Here is a 19559-nt window from a genome sequence, read left to right on the forward strand (position 1 = left end):
TAACCCCATCACAAATGGTTTACAAAAAATGGATGGTCCACGATTTTGATCTCTACAGTTAGAGATCATCCTCACCAAAAATCAGCCCATTCCAAAACTTCTAACCCATGTAAGACAAAACATGTTGGGCAAATTGTTGGGTAAATGGTTGGATACCGAACATTTTCCTATATATATATATATATATGATTTTTATTAAAATGAATCAAATTGAATTAGGACTGACTCAAAATTTTTGATTTCTTCAGATCAGATTGGATCGGAACATAAAAATGAGACAGATCCAATCAGGTTGATATCTAATAAATTTCTCATTGAATCAGCACTAATTTGGAGCCAATCTCATCCAAACCCTATCCATTTCCAACAATATGTTGGAAGTTTCAAATAAGATTAAATAGAACGAATTTTTGAGCAATGACCATCAAAAAATTGGAAGTTCCTAACTAGTTACTAAGTGCACCCACACAACCAATAGCGAAAATTACTTTAAAGAATAACACCCATGAGCACAGTATTTCATATTTTCTTACAAATCTGTTAATAAATGGGACTACAGTAAACTAATTAGGTAAACAACAAAAAAGAAAAACAAGAAAAGTCGAAAATACCTAAAAAATTGAACTTTTTGGGTCACAGTATTTACAAAATGACAAGATTGGAATACAACCCATGTCGCCCAAATACTTCAATTTTAAATATCAATGCCTTGTTGCGTCCGTGCCCTTTGCATATATATATATGCATACAAGACGTAACGTTACCAATGAAGAACCTTGGAACTTTGAAAATGCTTAGAAGGGGCTGACTTTACCAGCCAACTTCAACATGAATTCTGGAACAAGACGCCTTGCAGGAGGGGCCACCACAACTTTGGCAAGGGCCACCGGATCACCAGCATAGATGAAAGAAACTATATCATTGATAAGTTCAGACTCACCACCTCTAAATGGATCCTGCATTTTCACATGGAGTATAGAAAATGGCTTAGCTTGTGCAGCTTGTGCAGCTGTGTGAGGACATCTACATTTCAGTGTTCATTTATGAGTTAATATAGACAAATAAAGATAGAGAGCTGTATTTGGCACCCCAACTTTACTTATTACACCCCAATTAAAAATAAAGAAAATAAGTGAATGGCAGAAAATAAGTAAAAGTTGGGGTGTCAACAGAAGCTCTCTCATTTTTTTATTTATTTTTTTGCTACATTTCTATTTTATGTGTTTAGGATTTTATATGAGCCTAATCATAATTGTAAACAACTTCTGAAAATGTCTGAACGAGCATTGTAATGTTGAGATTAGAATTTCAGCCAAACCTAGGTAATGTTTGAAGTGTGTTTTTAATTAGGGTGTGATAAATAATTTAAGAAATTAGAGTGTAATAAGTAAGAGTTGGGGTGTCAATAGCAGCTCTCTAAAGATATCGATACAACATGAGTACAAGAAGTGGAGTTTTTCTTTTTTTTTTTCTTTCGTTTCCTGAGATTCCCGAGATCTGGGACATAAACATGGGCATTTACCTTCTAGTTTTGGAAGCCAAGTATCATTCTTTCTCTCTAGTTCAGAACATAGACATGGGCATGGGCATGGACATAGACACAGCGCCTAATTGTTTGACACAAAAACCATGTCCTTGACACAAAGAGAACAACTCAAATTGCCCTCAAGCAAGATGAAAGAACTTTTGCAATAAATTTTACCTGAACAAACAAATCTGTGTGGGTTTTTCCTTCATATAAAATTAGTTCAGCTTGAGCTCCAACTCTCCGAAGAGCATCTGCAAAAATTTTACTGCAGAAAGCATAATTTCTTTGGTCAGTATCACGAGACAAGTCCATGAGAATTTGATCGTGTCCCATGTCAAGAGGTCACTATTACAATGATTAAGACCACATGTACCCTACAAAAAATGGATGGGAATGAATGAGCCCCATTTAAAACAATCAGAATCATGGGTTTTAACAGTAATCCATCAACCAATACTCACGTATGAACCAAAGAATGACTTGAGAGCATTCGAGTTACATATAACAAATATATGGACATACTAATATGCTTAGAATATGTCGATATGAATATTATAAATACATAACTAATCATAATACATTTATACTAATGAAACATTCAGTGCAAATTTTTTTTATGAGTGGATGTTATTATCTTAATTATTATTTACAAAACCTTTTTATAAGAAATTTTAATTTTGTTATATTGATAAACTTTATAATACTTTATTCAAGAAAGAGTATTTCACGAAATGAATAGTTATTTCCACTGAAATTTATACAAAATGAAATTGTTGATTAAATTTCATCAAACTAAAGATAGCCCTCTTCTAAGATGCAATTACTCTCAAAATCGATATGAATCTGAATTGCTTACTATTGATGGCCCCATGCCAATTGCATCTACTATCGCTTCCTATTGATAGTTTGTTCCCAATGGAAGACCAAGATAAGCAGACGGTAATCACTCACCTTACAACCCAAGCCCCTCATCAACAAGGTTTCAAATCTGTCTCATTCCATGTCTCTAAGTTAATGGAATGAGACCTTTTTACTTTTTATAGGTAAAGATATATTTCATTAAAAAAGAGAACCGGGGTAGAGGTGACCACACAACAGGTTAGGAACAGATGCAACCTATCCAAAAGGGGAACCCAAAGAAAACAGTACTCCAATGCTAAATTACAAACCCTATCCCACCTTACAAGAATATCTTCAAAGAAAACATCCCTAAATTCCTTATACAACATAGAGCAAAAGATTAAAAGAGATAAACTATCCACAGGAAATGGAACAAGACCTATAAACAAAAGATGAAATTAGTGATGGGGATACATCAACATATCTAAATACCTAAATATACAAATATTCATAACATTTATCCTCTATTCCTTTTTAATTGTTTAGATAAGCTAAAGGTGTACTATATGTCATAAAAGACAGGTATACTATAAAAACATGGTTTGCATTACTTAAATTCGGTGATGCAAGTGGAAACACCCCCAATTCAAATTAGGAGAAAAAAAATGTTAATCCATTAATTAGCCCTAATCAGGCTTAAAAGGTATTGCATAATCATAGTAGAGGAAAAGACTAAAAAGGACATATATAGACTTATTCTAAAACTTCCCCTCAAGTTGGTACGTGAATGTCAACAACGCCCAACTTGGACAGGGCACCTTCAAAGATGATTTTACTAACACCTTAGTAAGAATATCAGCAAGTTGTTGAGATGTAGGAACAAAGGGAGTACAAATCTGTCCAGAAACAATCTTTTCTCTAATGAAATGACGATCAACTTTGATATACTTTGTTCTGTCATGTTGAACTGGATTTGCCGCTATGTTAATATCTGATTTGTTATCGCAATACAGTAAGAATAGGACTGGCACAGGAAGACACAGGTCAGCTAATAAGATCTTGAGCCACAACAACTCACACTCCAAGTTGAAAATCCTGACGTTGTTCTGACGTTACGAGCAAATGCTCTTTGTGGAATCCCATATCTATTTTTCTGTCGAGGAAAACATAAAATCAGCCACAATGTGTGGTTGCATAAAAGTAACCAACCAAGAACGGACCATAGAATCATTAGCAAACCAATGGGAGTAAGAGTTGTCGGTCTGTGAAGGTTGTTTGTTTGCCCCTGTGAGGTAACTGATCTTTCCTTTTCCACCAATAAACATTTCAACTAATTGTGCCCAGAGGAGATAATTAGGACCATCTAATTTCATTGCAGTAATCTAAATACCTGGAAAGTCGGTTGAGTGAGAAGGCGGACCGCTCAATCCATTACTATTACCAGTGATCGAGGACGAGGATGTCTCAGAAGCCATCGAAGAATCCGAATACTATGGTTGGAAGAGAGTTCAAGTAAGATGATGATACAACTCCCTAGGATAAAGTGACCACAGCACCCGTGAAATCTAATTAAACACTGTTGTGGGTTATCCGAGCAGTCAATCTCGCAAGCGTAGACTCTCTAGGAGTAATACTACTGGTAGAACGATCCCAAATAGCACCTTGCTGTAATCATAGGCCTTTGTAGGTGTTCAAAACAACTGCCACCACCCTCATATGACCCTGACGATGATCAAACGATAAAGAACAGCCACTTGCTATGATCTCAAGCCTTATAACAGTAATCTGTTGTTTTGTACAGGACAAGGAAGTCACCTGCTGTGATAAAGAAACCCAGATGGCCACCCACAAGTGTCGCACGAACTAGAGCAGCCACCTACTGGTGTCGCCTGCCCAGAATCATACACCTGCTGTGATCACAGGGCTCAAACAGTCACTTATCAACGCCGTACAAGGCAGACTGTAATCGCAAGAGTTGAAAAAAACATGCTTTCAGAGTCGCAAGGCTTGAAGAAATCCACTATGGATGTCACAAGGCTTAGACAAAGCCACTATAGGTGTCGTAATCCTCAAACAGCATCATTGTTGTGAACACAGCTAATCACAGGCTCTGAACAGGTATGAACTCCCTATCGCATGATGCAATAGGGTTGTGTCGTGACGAAGAACCCCTGTAGGGGTGATACGAATTGAAGACGAGTGTGTGTGTTGCTTTAACGAAGAGTAATCAATGGGTTTGTCGCAGAAGGAGTGGAAGATCGATGGAGGTAAAGAGAGAGAGAGGCTTTGATACCAAATTGAAATTAGGAGAAAAAAAAGGTTAATCCATTAATTAGCCATAATCAGGCTTAAAAGGTATTACATAATCATAGTAGAGGAAAAGACTAAAAAGGACATATATAGACTTATTCTAACCCCCCCCCCCCCCCCCTCTCTCTCTCTCTCTCTCTCTCTCTCTCTCTAATATATCGCCTTGGTTCCTTACCAAAACGAAATTTGGAACAATTCTCACCTGTTTATCAAAATTATCCACCCCTCTAAAATAATATCCCACTACTATCCAAATTAATGTAGGAGACCAAAATTCCCAAGAAGGCTTATTCCAAAAAAGAAAGGAGTTAACAAAATGGGAAGCATATAAAAACAGCACGCTTCCTAAACTCAAATGAATGGTAACAACAAAATGGGTGATTTCACAATCTTAGTAGTTCATTTCAGATAAGACTCACACCTGGAATCTGATGGTATTGAATAATCTGCAACCCCATGTAAAAGGACGATTGGAGGCAAAAGCGAAACTGCATTTTTATTGCTTGGATCCTGAACCCTTACTTCAGGAGAAAAGCGTTCCAAGGATTGCTCCCCTTCCATCATGCTGTAATGACGGTTTAATCGATCAATTATATGATGCAAAAGACTGACTAGCTACAAAGTAGAAATAATGGATACCTGAGAAACATAGAACGGTACAGACCACGTCCATGGAAGTGATCAACTAAGTTACACAAGTTGTATCTGTTGAAAGAAAAAAATATAAATATATTTCCCTATCATTGTGCAACTATTGCAAAGAGAAGAGAAAAAAAAAAAATCCTAGAAAAGAGAAGCACGACATTCCTTGGGTATGATCCTATCCACCTGGTTTATCAGGTTACTGGGTAAAAATACAAGCATCGTTTTCTATATTGGATGGCCAGGATCATCTGATCAAGTGAATTCTAGGGGGCAACTTGGTTCAGTTTGTGGCCAAATAGGAACCAAACCAACATAGATCGGTTCCACTGAATAAGAATCAGAACCGAACCGAGCTAAGGTTGGTTTGGTTCGGTTCGATTCCATGGGTTGCCAATATCCTATCAACCTACTTGGAAGCAGCACATTTTAATGGAAAAATAATAATAAACATGAAATTTCATATAATAAATCATTAATCTATGCATAAAAAAATTCGTTAATTTATCCATAAAAAAGAAGTCATTAATCTATCTCCTAATTCATAACGGGGTTCGGTTCTCAGTTTGGTTTGGTTCGGTTCTATACAAGCCTTGAATTGAGAACCAAACCAAATTGATCAGTCTCCATTTTCTTTACCCAAAACCAAACCGCAAGTTGTTCCAAACCGAACTAACCCAGCCCCAAAGCTTCCGGTTTGCTTCGGTTCTAGATTTGAACCAGACCAAGTTGCAACCCTAGAGAATTCTTATTGGATATTCAGCAAAGAAAGTTTCACACATACTTAATATGAACAACATGAAATATTTACCCTCCAGATAAACCAATATAAGCTTTTATCTGGGAGACACTCCAAGAACTACTCTCTACTTCCACAGATTCTTTGATTGCCTGTTCCACGAGGACACAAGCCGCAATGTGTGCACCAGCTGACTGCCCCATTAAATATATCCTACACAAACACGCACGAATCAAACAATGACATCTCTAGTTAAGGTGAACTGTCATGTGCCAGAAAAGACATCTAGTACCTGTTCGGGTCACCTCCATATTCAGCAATATTTTTGCATAGAAAAGAGATCCCTTGGGAAGCGTCTTTCACCATTTCACTAATGGTCGCTTGAGGGAAATTTCTGCGCCCATACCAACAACAAAATGCTCACATAAGGATAGATACGTGTTATGCTTAAGAGGCCAATATGAGTGGTTATTGAATAGGAAAACTAAAATTAGTAATTTAAAAAAATACCCAATGCCTCTGGATAGTAACTAATAAAGGAAAATTTTCTTATCAATCTGTGATCCAAGCCGTTCAGGAATAATTCATATATAACTCGGATATGTAGGTGAATGAAATTTATAAAAGCAAAATCTTGTTATATGAAAACAAGATCAAAGGAATCAATGAATACCAAAGAGAACAAAAATTAAGAACATATATGTAGTGAATGTTTAGTACATTACATATCATTCAAATCACAATTTTTCTATATGAAGTCATATAAGTAATTACACCTTACATATCTGACACATCCTGACATTAAAGACGGCGTCACCCTATGTTTTGGTGATTTTTCGAGAAAAATAATTACTAAAGATGGCTGGTGATTTTCCATGGCCCATGCATTACGTTAGTAAGTTGTTAAACACAAACAATGATACTCATACTTCAATTTTCTCAACATATATGTCTGTGTGATAAGATCTCAATTTTTAGGTACCATATATTGCATTGGATACTTTTACATACAATTTTCATTTCCTAGTGTCCTATTATATATTTTCTTAACCCCTAACAGTTGTTTGCTTGTCTTGTAAGCAAAAACGTGCAACATGCAAATTGCGTCTTACTATAAATTCTCTGCAATATTAGAGGTTTCATAATATTTGGTATGATGTAAATACAAAAGAAAAATAATCGGACAACTTTATTTGTGTACAAGAATGTTTCATTTACTTTCCATATATTTATTTTATTATTTCATTTATAAGAAGAAAAAAATTCTAACTAAAATATTATATAATAATATATTTGTAGGAATGGATCTTCATGTTAAGCTTCTCAAGTCACTATGTCAGAAATTTTATCAGTATGGAATACCAACACACCTATTTGTGTCTGTTAAATAGAGATGCATTTTCTATTTTGAACGTCCCTTCTGCAGGGGAGATCATCAAGAGAAGAACAATACTGACTTTGAAAGCGAAGGATTTAGCTAAAATCTTGTTAACACTTCTCACCAAATTAATCAGTCTAAATTGGGGATATCATATGCCCTTCCTTGTTTGAAATGAAGGAGATGAGAGGGCTAGTGGAATTCGGAACTAATCCAAAAAATCCCAATACTGGAATTCTTGCACAACCCTCATAAAACCTCTTCCAATGACATCCCAACAAGATTTACAGAAGACCAAGGTAAAGTCGTTCAAGTTAGAAGCTTTATATATATATATATATATATATTTGATAGCTAAAGAGTTTTCATTGAAAAAAGAGGAAAAATAATACTGGGAGGTTAGAAAACTATCCAAAAGCACGGAAATCAAGAAAAACACAATACCCACTATGACTTTCACAACAAGAAAAATCCCACCTAAACAAAAAGTCTTTAAAAAGAATCCTCTGAAATCCTTATAGGGCCTACACCAGTAGAACAATGATATGATTTCAGAAAACACGCACTTGTTCCTCTGCTTCCTAATTCACCAATAAATTGCAAATGACAGGAAGCTGCAAAGGATTCTCTTACGTGATCTAAAAGGATGAGATCTCTAAATATGAAATAACAGGAAAGTTGAATTAGGAAAGACCCACTCAATGCAGAAAAGATGAGTGGAATTATACCAAAAGGCTATTGCAAAGCTACAATGAATAAAAATCAATTGAGCAATAAGCTTTGCAAGAAGAACAAAGATTCACAATGGGGATAGCCCAAGAGATGAGATGATCCACCGTCAGAACCATATTCAATTCAATGGTCCAAATGGAAAAAGCCACCTATGAATGGACTATTGAGCCCCAATGACTGAGGCGGCCGTGTAAGAACTAAGAAGGCCTATGCAAGAATGAGAAAGATTGATAGTCAGATTTTATCAATAAAGTTCCCTTACAGTTTCTTGTCCACACTCGAACATCTTCATTTGAAAGAATGAGAAGGATCTCGGAAATTTGACTAAGGAAGCTACCCAAGGAGTCAACCTTTCAATCATTGAAAGCTATCCTTTGTTCATAACAGGAAGTTCTGAACCAGAATTATTCTTTTTCCGAAATAGCATACAACTCACCAAATTGAGATTTGAGGGTACTCACCACACCAATAATAATCGCAAATTCCAACTCAATCATCCTTTCCAACTTTGAAGGCCATCTTCCTGAAAGGGAGCAAGATATTGGTAATTCCTCTCCAAACACTACAACAATAAGAAATAAACACTGGCCCACTTTCCCATCATAGGTTTTTAGATCCATATGTCGACTGAATTGCTCACTTCCACAAACTATTCTCCTCAATAAACCTCCATAAACATTTTGTAGCAAAGAGATGTCCATACGAGTAATACGGGTTCCCAAACCACCTCCCTTTATTGGGGCACAAACCGGATTCCATCAAACAAGGTGAAACCTGCGATTCCCATACATGCCCTTCCACAATAACTCGCGGACCAATTTATCTAAAACCCTCTCAAAACTTCTAGGGATGGAGAAAATGGACATGAAATGCATAAGAATGCTCACTAGCGTGTTCTTCATTAGGACTAGCTTGCAACCCTTTGACAAATACTTGGATTTCTAGGATCCAAGTCTGCAACACACTCCTTTCAATGACAGGTTCCCAAATGGCCCTAGTCCTATAGGCAATTCCAAAAGGAAGACCAAGATAGGATATAGGGAACTCACACCCTAAGACACTTACTCTCAGCAATATCAGGCACACCTCAACCCCAAAGACAATTCTCTTAGAGAGATTAATGGTAAGACCTGAGACCAGCTCGAAATAGTGAAAAATGCCTCTATGAAATACAAGTTGAGAGGGAGATGCATCTGATAAAAATCACAGTATCATCAGCAAACTTGAATTGATACACCATTTGGCTTCCAACATTAGCAACAAATCCAACACCTTTTCCCCTTTTCATCACCCTCTTTTTTTTTTGGTCGGTATTTCATCGACCTCTTACCAACTTAACCAATGATTTGATACATGATATCTAAGAGAAATGGAGATAGAAAGTCCCTCTGCCTTAACCCTCTTGAGCTCTTGAAGAAAACCAATGGGCCCCATGTCCCAAGAAGAAGAATTAGTAAAGAACATAACCCATTTTACCCACCAAACTCCAAATAGTCACTCAAACCAACTGTACAACTGAGGGCTTAAGAAATCAAAAATGTAACCCATAGAACAAAGATCTATAATTTAAAGTCTTTGGATAAAGATTGGCATAAAACCTTAAATACCTCATCAAATGTCTTTAAATAGCTATGTCATATAGTCATTCCCTTTTCCAAGAATTTTTCATGTTGCACATGTGATGAGTCTGATACAAGCTGACACACTCTTATGAAAATCTTCATATACGTCATAGAAAGTTTATTAACATGAATGTCTTAGCCAACACCAAACGAAACATTGATAGCAAAAGGTTGAATGTTTCGAGATATTCTCGGAAATCAGAATGACTCAATTGTCTAGTCAAGATAGTCTTGGTTTTACCCAGAACAGACTGTCTCGAGATGAGATTTTAGACATTGTTACTTTATTCATATATTGGAGTTTGTCCGTGCTTACCGGCATGGTCATCCTCTTTGGGGGAAGGTATTAAAGTTGGAGGAGTATAACTGGAAAAGAGGTAGTACTGTAATAGAGGAAAGACAACAAAGTTGGAGAGGTATTCTTGGAAAAGGGGTAGAAGAGGAAAGACAATAAAGTTTCAAGAGTATCTTGGAAATAAAGAGAAGAGACAATGAAGTTAAAAGTTTTCCTTGAGATTCATAGCGAGATTAAATCCCCAACCCCTCTTTTATTCAAATTGCTTTTACTTATAAAGAAAAAAGGGAGTAGGGTTCAACATTGTGTTTTATTAAGTAGACTTTTCAAGCTATTATAAATATATTGGTCATGATTTTTAATGTTCATCAGCTTGTTTAAATACATTATTCTAAATTGTATAAATACTAAATTAAGTAATTAAATTTTTTTTTTTTTATATAAGTTTTTATAAAAATATATTTCTCAACATATGGAATAAACAGGACATGTCGGCATATTGGTGGTCTGTTTGATAAGTGAGAATTCACCATGAGAGTTGGACATTCAACTATTCAACTCTCAGAAGTTCAACTTTTGAAAGTTGACAATGAATGTTAATTATAACTTTTATGTTTGGCTACTTATAAGAATTCACGTAGGAGTTATATAGATCTCCAACTCCATTGGAAGATAGGAAGACACTTTTGTTAAAAATCCAACTTCCTACTTGAGGTTGAAGATAAATTCTTTTTTTTTTTTTTTTTTCAAATTTTAATTTTAATTATTTAATATTATTTTATTTTTCAATTATCAATTTTTTTCTCATAGTAACCAAAATTTAGTAATATAGGTTTTATTGTTATTATTATTATTATTTTATTAATTTACTTTTATTATCTTTTGTTTTCTTATTACTATAATAAAATAATAATATAGGTTTTACAATCATTAATTAGTTTTAGTTTTATTAATATTATAATTATTTATTTATTATAATTCTTTATTTTATTATTAATAATTATTTTTATTATCTTTTCTTTTCTCATTACTATAATAAAATAGTAATATAAATTTTATTATTATTACTAATATTATTATTATTTATTTTTTAAGTTATTATTATTTATTTTATAACAATACAGGTATTATTATAATTTTTATTTTTTTATTATTGTTGTTGTTGTTATAATATTATTTTTATTATTACTATTACTATTATTATTATTATTATTATTATTTAGTTTTTAATTTAATATTATTTATTTTATTTTCATATTATCATAATAATAAATAAAATGAAAAAAAAAAGGGGATGAGAGCGAGAATTCCTAACTTTCACCTCTTAGGGTGAAAGTTGAAATGCTTCAATTTTAGGAAGTTGGAGAGTTGGTGAGTTGACAACTCTCATGAATTGAGCTTTCCAAACACACAATCTTTGGCAACTTGCGGGAGTTGCTAACTTTCGCTTATCAAACACACCCTAGGTATGTGAGGACAGTCTGTTTGACACTTTGTACTGATGTTGGACACTGATACAAGTTCAGCATCTTTGTCACATAGTTCAATAGGTAGCTATGCTATTCATAGCATAAGCTAAGTTTTGACGAATGAACTGGTTAGAAAATGGAACTGTAGTCCTTTCCGGAATAGATTTAACATGGAGACTGTTACACAAGCACCAGTATTCCAATGTCTCCAACAACTACACAAAATTGGGGTGTGCAACATAGATTGTATGTACAAAGGTACACACAAATGCATGATGTACTACAACATGACATTACTAAAGTAAGAGAGATTACCTATAATCAATGCATGCTACTATGAAATCTCTTTCTGATAAATGTTGACCTAAAAGAGCACCCCATGCTTTGTACCTGCACCAACAAAACGCCCAAATGAACTTTAAGAGAAGTAAATAGCTTCAGATGAAGCAAGAGGGTATTTATTTAACCAAATCTTACCAACCAACACTTTAAACATACGACAAGGTGAAGATTCATACTAACCTTCATATTGGGTACATGGCTATTAGGGATAAGGCTTCATATCTTGCTTTATGGTATTACTCGTCCATTATGTATTTAGTTTTGTTACATTTAAATTGAAACTATCCCATCCTTTTTGGTTTGCAGATGACCAAAGCATCTCAATCAACTCTCCCGCATTTAAAATCTATTTCTACATCAGCTTAAAACAATTCTGCAATTTTTTAATATAAATTACAAGCTTAAATGCTCACCCAATTACCCAAGCTCCACCAGTTATTAATGCTATAACTGGCTTTGGCCCGTCACTATTTACAGGTAAATACAGATCGAGCCTGCAGAATCACAACTTCATCAGCTATCTTTGCCAAAGAACCCATGAAAATAAAATGGCTGTGCTGGTTCACTGCATAAACAATACAAATATAACCTGAATCCAGAATTTGGTACCTATTTCTTGGTTGATCTCCATAAACTATATTTCTCCGGATTTGACCTGAAGTGTAATAGTAATATGCAACTGCAAACAGATTAACAAATTAGTCATGCTTCTCAAAAACTGGACATACATGACTGAATTATACAGTTATGAGAACTACGAAGTATATAATGTTTATTCAAAGAGCATTATCAATATCCAAACATAGAGATTGAAAAAGCTGCAAGTAATCAATCAGACGTCAATGCATCAAAAACATTTTGTGCAACAGATCTACACAAAAGCACGCACCTTGAAGAAAACCAGGCATAATTAGTATGGAATAACACCCGAGGGCAAGAAATCTTGTGATAAATCCGTAACCTAACCTGAATTAAAATAAATGATCAGAAAGAATAGAAGAATCACTACAAATAATATAATTGATTTCAAGTTCATGGCAAAATACATTGACAAAATTTATTCTGCAAGTTATATTTTCATGTGGATGTATGTGCACTTTTTTCTATCTGTATATGGGCGTATGCATCAAATTAAGTAATATATGCGCTAACTGACAAATTTTCTTTGGAAGAGGCGAAAACTTCTCAGGAAAACAAATCCCTTTACTATGTATCCTAATTTTAACCCCTCCACTAGAAACAACACCAAGGGAATGACATTTTTTGTCTTATTTTTTATTTGAGAAAAATAAATGTTTTATAGAGGACCCAGAATGATCTTGAACACATGGTTCCTTCCTATAAAAAAAACATCCTATTTCTTTCTTTCAAAATCTTCCAAAGGATCATAAAACGAAGAAATCGCCCTTGGAGGCACCCTACAGGAAGAGAAAGGTGAGTTAAGCCTACAGAAAAAGTCGACCACCAAACTTAGTACAGATAGCTAATCAAGTTGGAAAGTGACTTCAGATATCTAGAGGATGATTTATATATTCACCATTACCTTCACACATAACAGAAATCAAACATCATCCAATCTCAGGTAATTAAGTGATCAACAATTAAGATAATGCAACAAAAAAACAAAAAACTTTAAACAGTACTTTGGGACCCCATGCAATGGATGCTCAGAAATCAGAGACAATGTGATCACGTGGTGGAATATAAAGGATCTAATCGAGAATAGACCACTCCAACTCTAGCCCCCAACATCTAGTACCATTTGTTGACAAACAATTTAACCCCAAAAGACTGATCAATTGGGAAAAGGTGCAACTATGAATATAAGAGGGTCACAGGCTAAACAAGGGTACGTAACATGAGCACGTAACACCCAGGAACGGAGGCACGATACGCAACACTCAACACTTTCTTGGTGGGGTATTAGGGTACCTTCAAGGTGAGATAATAATCAAATAATTAAGTTAATCTTTCCTAGAAGAAAGTGGGGAAAAAAGATTGAAGTCTTATTCTAGGAGCGGACCGATGCACCACATATCTTCCCAGTAACTATGACTCCTCTTCAAAAATTAGATGTTTCAACTCCTAAGTCTGAACAAAAATTTATGAATCTACACTCGATCCCCAAATTACTCCTTACCTAGGAGAGCAAACCACTTGCCAGTTCACTAAGTGATATTTTAAGGTATTTTCTTGATCATTCCAAAGAAAGTCCAACTGCTGCTCCAATTTCTTGACAATCCCAATCTACATAGAGAAAATGGATATATAGTAAATGGGAAGTCTGGATAAAGTACTTCTCATGAGCATTTCTCAGCCCCTTTTCCAATAATAAGTCTCATTCTGAACCTTTCAGTGACAAGATCTTAGACTTAAATTGTGTCCTAGAGGAAAATCTAAATACTTCGAAGGAAGAAAGTTGATACCACAACAAATATTTGCATAACTATCAACACCGTCGACCTTACCAACTCTAATAAGTACAGTTTTCCACTATCAATACTATTGACCTTACCCACTCTAATAACTTATTCCAAGAAGAATGACTCCTTTCGAACCTCTCAATGACAAGATCCCACGTCTCCTCAGACTTATATTGTGTCCTAAGAGGAAAACCCAAATATTTCCAAGGAAGAAAATCAATACTACAACCAAGGATTTCTAAATAATTATCAATACAATCGACCTTACCCATTCTAGTATTATGGTTTTCCTCATATTGATGCTTAACCAAAACAATCTCAAATCAACAAAAGAGTCACCCCAAGAATCTGAAGTGATCTATGAAAGACTCGATAAAGAGAAATATGTCACCAACAAATTGTATATGGGAGATGTCTATGCACTCTCCCCATCTCAATAACTTCCAATGAACCCGACTCAAACCATCCTCCCCAAAGGTTCCAACTCAATACTAAATAGGAAGGGAGACGAGGGATCTCCCCACTTCAAACCCCTAGAGTTCCTCAAAAGATACCACTCACTAAGACTGAAACATAGTATTCACCCCTTTTCCACTTCAACTCGAAACACAATATTCCAAGTAAATTATCCAAAAGTCCTCAATAACATGATCATAAGGTTTATCCATATTGATTTTACAAATAAAAACCAAAATCCATGATTAAATCTTTGAATCAATGCATTCATTGGCCACAAGATTTTCATCATAATTTGTCTAATTCTAATCAAATTCCTCTTTTCCAAAGGGAAGAGTCAGAGATTACAGCAGTCAAAGTTTTACCTATGATTTCATAAAGATTGCCCACCAAACTACTCAGCCTAAAGCAATGCTTCCAATCTTAGATTATAGGGATAAGAGAAATGAAGGTATTACCTTCCAAAAATAGAAAAAAAAAATGAAGGCATGTTAAAGCAAAAAAAAAAAAAATTTGAGACAATGTTCAAAAATGGCTTCCATGTTCTTAAGTGACAATACAATGTTAGCACTACAAAAAGCCATCAATACGACCGACTTCTTACCACACCAGTGCTGGACCCATTTAAACATAAGGTGATGCTACAAAAACATTAAGAATGTCATCCACACAAGGTAAGAGAAGATAACTCCCATGCAATGTGCAAACAAACTTAGTTTCCATAACTCACACCATGGCAACAAATCATTGAATAACACCATACACTATCCAACCATAAGTCCGAAGACAAAGCAAAAATTAAGAGGATGGAGGGGATGTCACTACATCCTCAAATATTTAACCAGATATGGGGAAAAATTACAATTCATAAAAGAACGTCTTTCAAGATGAGTTGGACAAAGTTATTGTAGAGGTTGCCAGGCATTAAGAAATAGAAGAGCGAAGTACGCCTAGTGGTGAGGTTCCAAAGTGGAATCGTACGTTGAATTGAAGCATCCTGCAATAAAGCTCAAGCCAGATATGCTATCATTTTTGCAGAACTACCTATTAGGCTTTACCTAGAAAGTAGAAACATTATGACTGAGGGACTCCATAGCCCCAAACCCAAACAGACTATAGTTTTAGGGAAATGCAGAGTCCACAATTAATTTAGGGTGTGTTTGGAAATGGTAGTTGGTGGCAGTTGGAGTTACAACTCCCACCTTAAAATTCTAATTGATTGTTTGTTCACCAATTCCATGGAGTTGCAACTCCAAGAAGGTCCTCAACTCTCATTTTTAAAAGAGTTACAATTCCCACCTATGTGCGTAGGATTTACAACTCTATACACAAATCTTTAATCCCAACAATCTAGTTGTATATAAATCATTCAACTCACTTTACATTATTTATAATCTAGATTCCTATTTAAATAATTATAATTTTTTTAATAAAATAAGGTGATTAGAATAGGGCATAAAATGGGTCCAATTTTATCTGAAATTTGAGTGATCCGAATCTGAATTTAGCAGGCTTGGACCTTTGGAATCAATCCAAATAAAAATATGGGTCAAATATGGGTTGATGTCCCTTACCCTGAGTCGGATCCGGTTCTAATACAGATCCATCCCTATATACGAGTGATATATTGCTTTGAAATTTATTTTTTTACTTGTCAAACTATCTTTTATCTACTACTTCAATATAACATGAATTCTTATAAAATAAATAAATTATAATAGTAAAATAGAATAATATAGCAAATATAAAAAATGTTGAACAATTCAAAATTATCTTGACCTGAATCAAGTAAATTGGTCAGGTTGAATCCAAATCCGGATTTAGTGTGATCAACATGGTTCGGATATGGTTTTAGCTGATAAGATCCGAGTCGGATTCGGATACATATCCGGATCCAAATAAAAATTCAGATCTGATTATGGATATACTCAGCTTTGGTCCGAACCTGACCCATTTTAAGCCCTAGATTAAAATATATTTCATCATAAAAAAAAAAAAATTTACGTTACCAAAAATTAATTATTTTATCAAAATAGATAAAACCCAGTTGACTCGATTGAATTTTATTGACTATGCAATAATTTCCAAGTAATAGAGGAGTCCTATCAGATCTCGGTCAAATACGAACAATTCATCAACTGAATTCCTATAGGAAACCAAACATTAGAGTTCATTTAAGGAGTTAGAATGAACTCCAACTCCAACCAACTCCCACTCCAACTCCAAATCCAAATAACTACAGCTTCCAAGCACACCCTTACTTATTATCAGACTCCATCTTGCAAAACCCAACCCACCCAAACTAGTTGCTTCACAATATGTGATACCAAGATCACGTTCAACTTCTCGCTTGCCCCAAATTTCCTCAAATCATTTAAGAAGCATTCTCAAATGTAAAATTTCATGAGAAAATTTGTCGTCTGCAAACTAAAGATGAATACTTCACAAATTGAAGGATCCACCACATGCCCTGCCAGCCTGCCTTCCGTCAAACTTCTTAATGCTTATGAGCCAAAAACAAAAAATACTAAACATATAAAAACCATTCATTGATACTTGCACAACATGCAAGTTCTCCATCAAGTTCCAAAACTGAAATTCACATGGTACCGTCGTGTTATTAGTAGTGGGCAAGACTGGATGGAAGGGTGATTCATCTGATTATTAATTCTAACAACGACTAAAAGGGAGATGTACACAACATGACACTTATTCCGTGTACACTCAAGTCAATGGAGAAGGTACAAGCCAAATGGAACAAACTAACAACAACCATGAATCGCTAATTCGATTGCAACTTTGTTTTCCACACCCGCAATTGTAAATTCTCCCCTACCCATTTTCCTTTTAACAAGATTCTTCTCCCAATCTATCAAATACATTGAACTCCTTAAAAAATGCGTTCAAACAACTATTTTGTTAAATAATTGAAACAACCCAAAGATACTAAACAAAAATTCTGTTAACCCAAACCAATCAAAATGCCAATAAACAAGATTATTCTCCAAATCGATCAAACATATCGAACACCTAAAATAATGCATTCAAACAACAATTATAATAGAATTTTGAAGCAACCCAAATATTCCGACCAAAAATTATATTAACTCAACCAATCAAAGTGCCAATATGGATATCAAAAAAAAATAAAAAAATCTTCTCCAAATTGATCAAATGCAGATCGAACACCTTAGATAATTCATTCAAACAACAATAAAATATGAATTGAGTATCAAAATTGAACCAATCAAAATGCCCAATATGAGTATCAAAATTGAAGAAACAAAAGCAGAAAATAGAATATAGTACCCGAGACACCGCAACAGCTTGGACCCAAGACGAGTAATGAAATTGGTCTCGGCAGTGATGTATCCTACATCCCTTGAAAGAGACTTTTGGAGGGTATGAGAAGAAAGATGGGCATCACTAGGAACTCTGCGTCGTCTCTTCTGGTTTTTGGTGAGGTTAGTGAATCTAGTATAACTAAAAGCCCTAGAAAAAAAGGGTTTTTTCTCAATGACCTTCTCATCTTCATAAGATGATAATGAAGATGAAGAAGACGATGAAGTTGGGATGAGAAGAACATGAGATTGTTGTAGATCATCTAAATCTCCATTTAACAACATTGATGTTGATGTTGTAGTTTGAGATGAGGATGAAGAAGGAGGGAGAGAGATGGGAAGGATTGGAGATTTCATTGTTGTTGCTTTTGTTTGTGTTTGTGAAATTGAGATTTGTTTAGAAGAAATTTGTGTTGTTAGGGTTTGATGTTGGGTGGATCTGATGGTGAGATTGAGAATTGGAGATGAAGAAGAAGAAGAAGAGATCATTGTTTAAGGAATTAAGACAACATCTGACATCACATAACTGGTTGATTTTGAAGAATCTAAACTATGATTGGATGGAATGTATCCATCATCATACATACATACATACATACATATGTGATGTATGTATACACACATACGTCATCATGGGTATCTTATTTTCTTGGACTTGTTGGTTGTTAGTTGTTGGTTGTTGGAATTGAAGGCTTTTTTCTCTTCTTGGGTTAATATCCTGTATTATTAGAGTTGGGTAACGTTAACTTACTTCATATTATCATTTTGCCATTTTTTGGGTAGATCATTTACTTATTTATGATTGGTCCACTCTTTTGATGGACCTGTTATGTTAAAATCAGCTTGGTTCTTGATTTTGATTATAATTGATCTACCAACTCTACCCTTTCATGGACATACAAAACAAAAATGAGTAGTACTCGGATCGGGTTATTATCGAATCCCAATATTTATTATCCTAATCCGATCTAATTACAATTGGATAAAATACGATTTGATATATAAAATCTAAATAAACTTCATATATTAAAATAAAGAGTCGTGTTAGAGTGACCTCAAGATTGGAACTCTTGACGTGAAAGAGGATAGGAACCATAGATGCTTTTTCACTTGTATCTCGAGAAAACATCTATGATTCTCATACACTTTCACATCAGGTTGTATGATGTGAGGTACAATCTTAAAGCCACTTCAGCATTATTCTTAAATAAAATATAATGTAATTTACCTATTTTCCCACATTTTATTAGATTACAACTTGATGTAGCCACGGCTCTCAGGCACCGCGAGGTGTGCGTCTTCTCCCCTTAAAGGAACTACAAACGGCTTCTTAATGAAATTCCGTTCCGTCAGGGTGCTCGTAGATCAGATTGAGCTAAAAAGCCAAAACTCCATCTCTAGAAGAGGCCATGGAGGAAGACATCTCTGGAACGACGGAGCTT

At 34.8% G+C, this 19559-nt stretch overlaps 1 protein-coding gene across 1 annotated transcript; it reads right to left on the bottom strand.

The window, feature by feature from the left end:
* Positions 1-475: 475 nt before the first annotated feature.
* On the bottom strand, positions 476-18686 carry LOC147394569 (isoprenylcysteine alpha-carbonyl methylesterase ICME-like). The gene is made up of 11 exons (XM_086453540.1): positions 18086-18686; positions 12787-12863; positions 12507-12576; positions 12311-12391; positions 11871-11945; positions 6352-6453; positions 6132-6272; positions 5318-5383; positions 5100-5243; positions 1703-1793; positions 476-956 (listed from the first exon to the last, which is right to left on the bottom strand). The coding sequence occupies exons 1-11, from the start codon at positions 18604-18606 to the stop codon at positions 795-797; spliced, it is 1530 nt and encodes a 509-aa protein (XP_086309666.1). The 5' UTR covers positions 18607-18686; the 3' UTR covers positions 476-794.
* Between the last annotated feature and the right edge of the window lie 873 nt (positions 18687-19559).

This window comes from Akebia trifoliata, chromosome 9 (assembly GCF_017979445.1).
Source record: "Akebia trifoliata isolate Shusen 1 chromosome 9, ASM1797944v1, whole genome shotgun sequence".
In the NCBI taxonomy this organism is placed as follows: domain Eukaryota; kingdom Viridiplantae; phylum Streptophyta; class Magnoliopsida; order Ranunculales; family Lardizabalaceae; genus Akebia; species Akebia trifoliata.

Coding starts and splice junctions, on each gene's coding strand:
- LOC147394569 (XM_086453540.1), bottom strand. CDS start 18,606: ATGATCTCTTCTTCTTCTTCTTCATCTCCAATTCTCAATCTCACCATC. Junction 12,577..12,786: donor TATGCCTGGTTTTCTTCAAG/GTGCGTGCTTTT, acceptor ATCTGTTTGCAG/TTGCATATTACTATTACACT. Junction 5,244..5,317: donor TACCGTTCTATGTTTCTCAG/GTATCCATTATT, acceptor CCGTCATTACAG/CATGATGGAAGGGGAGCAAT.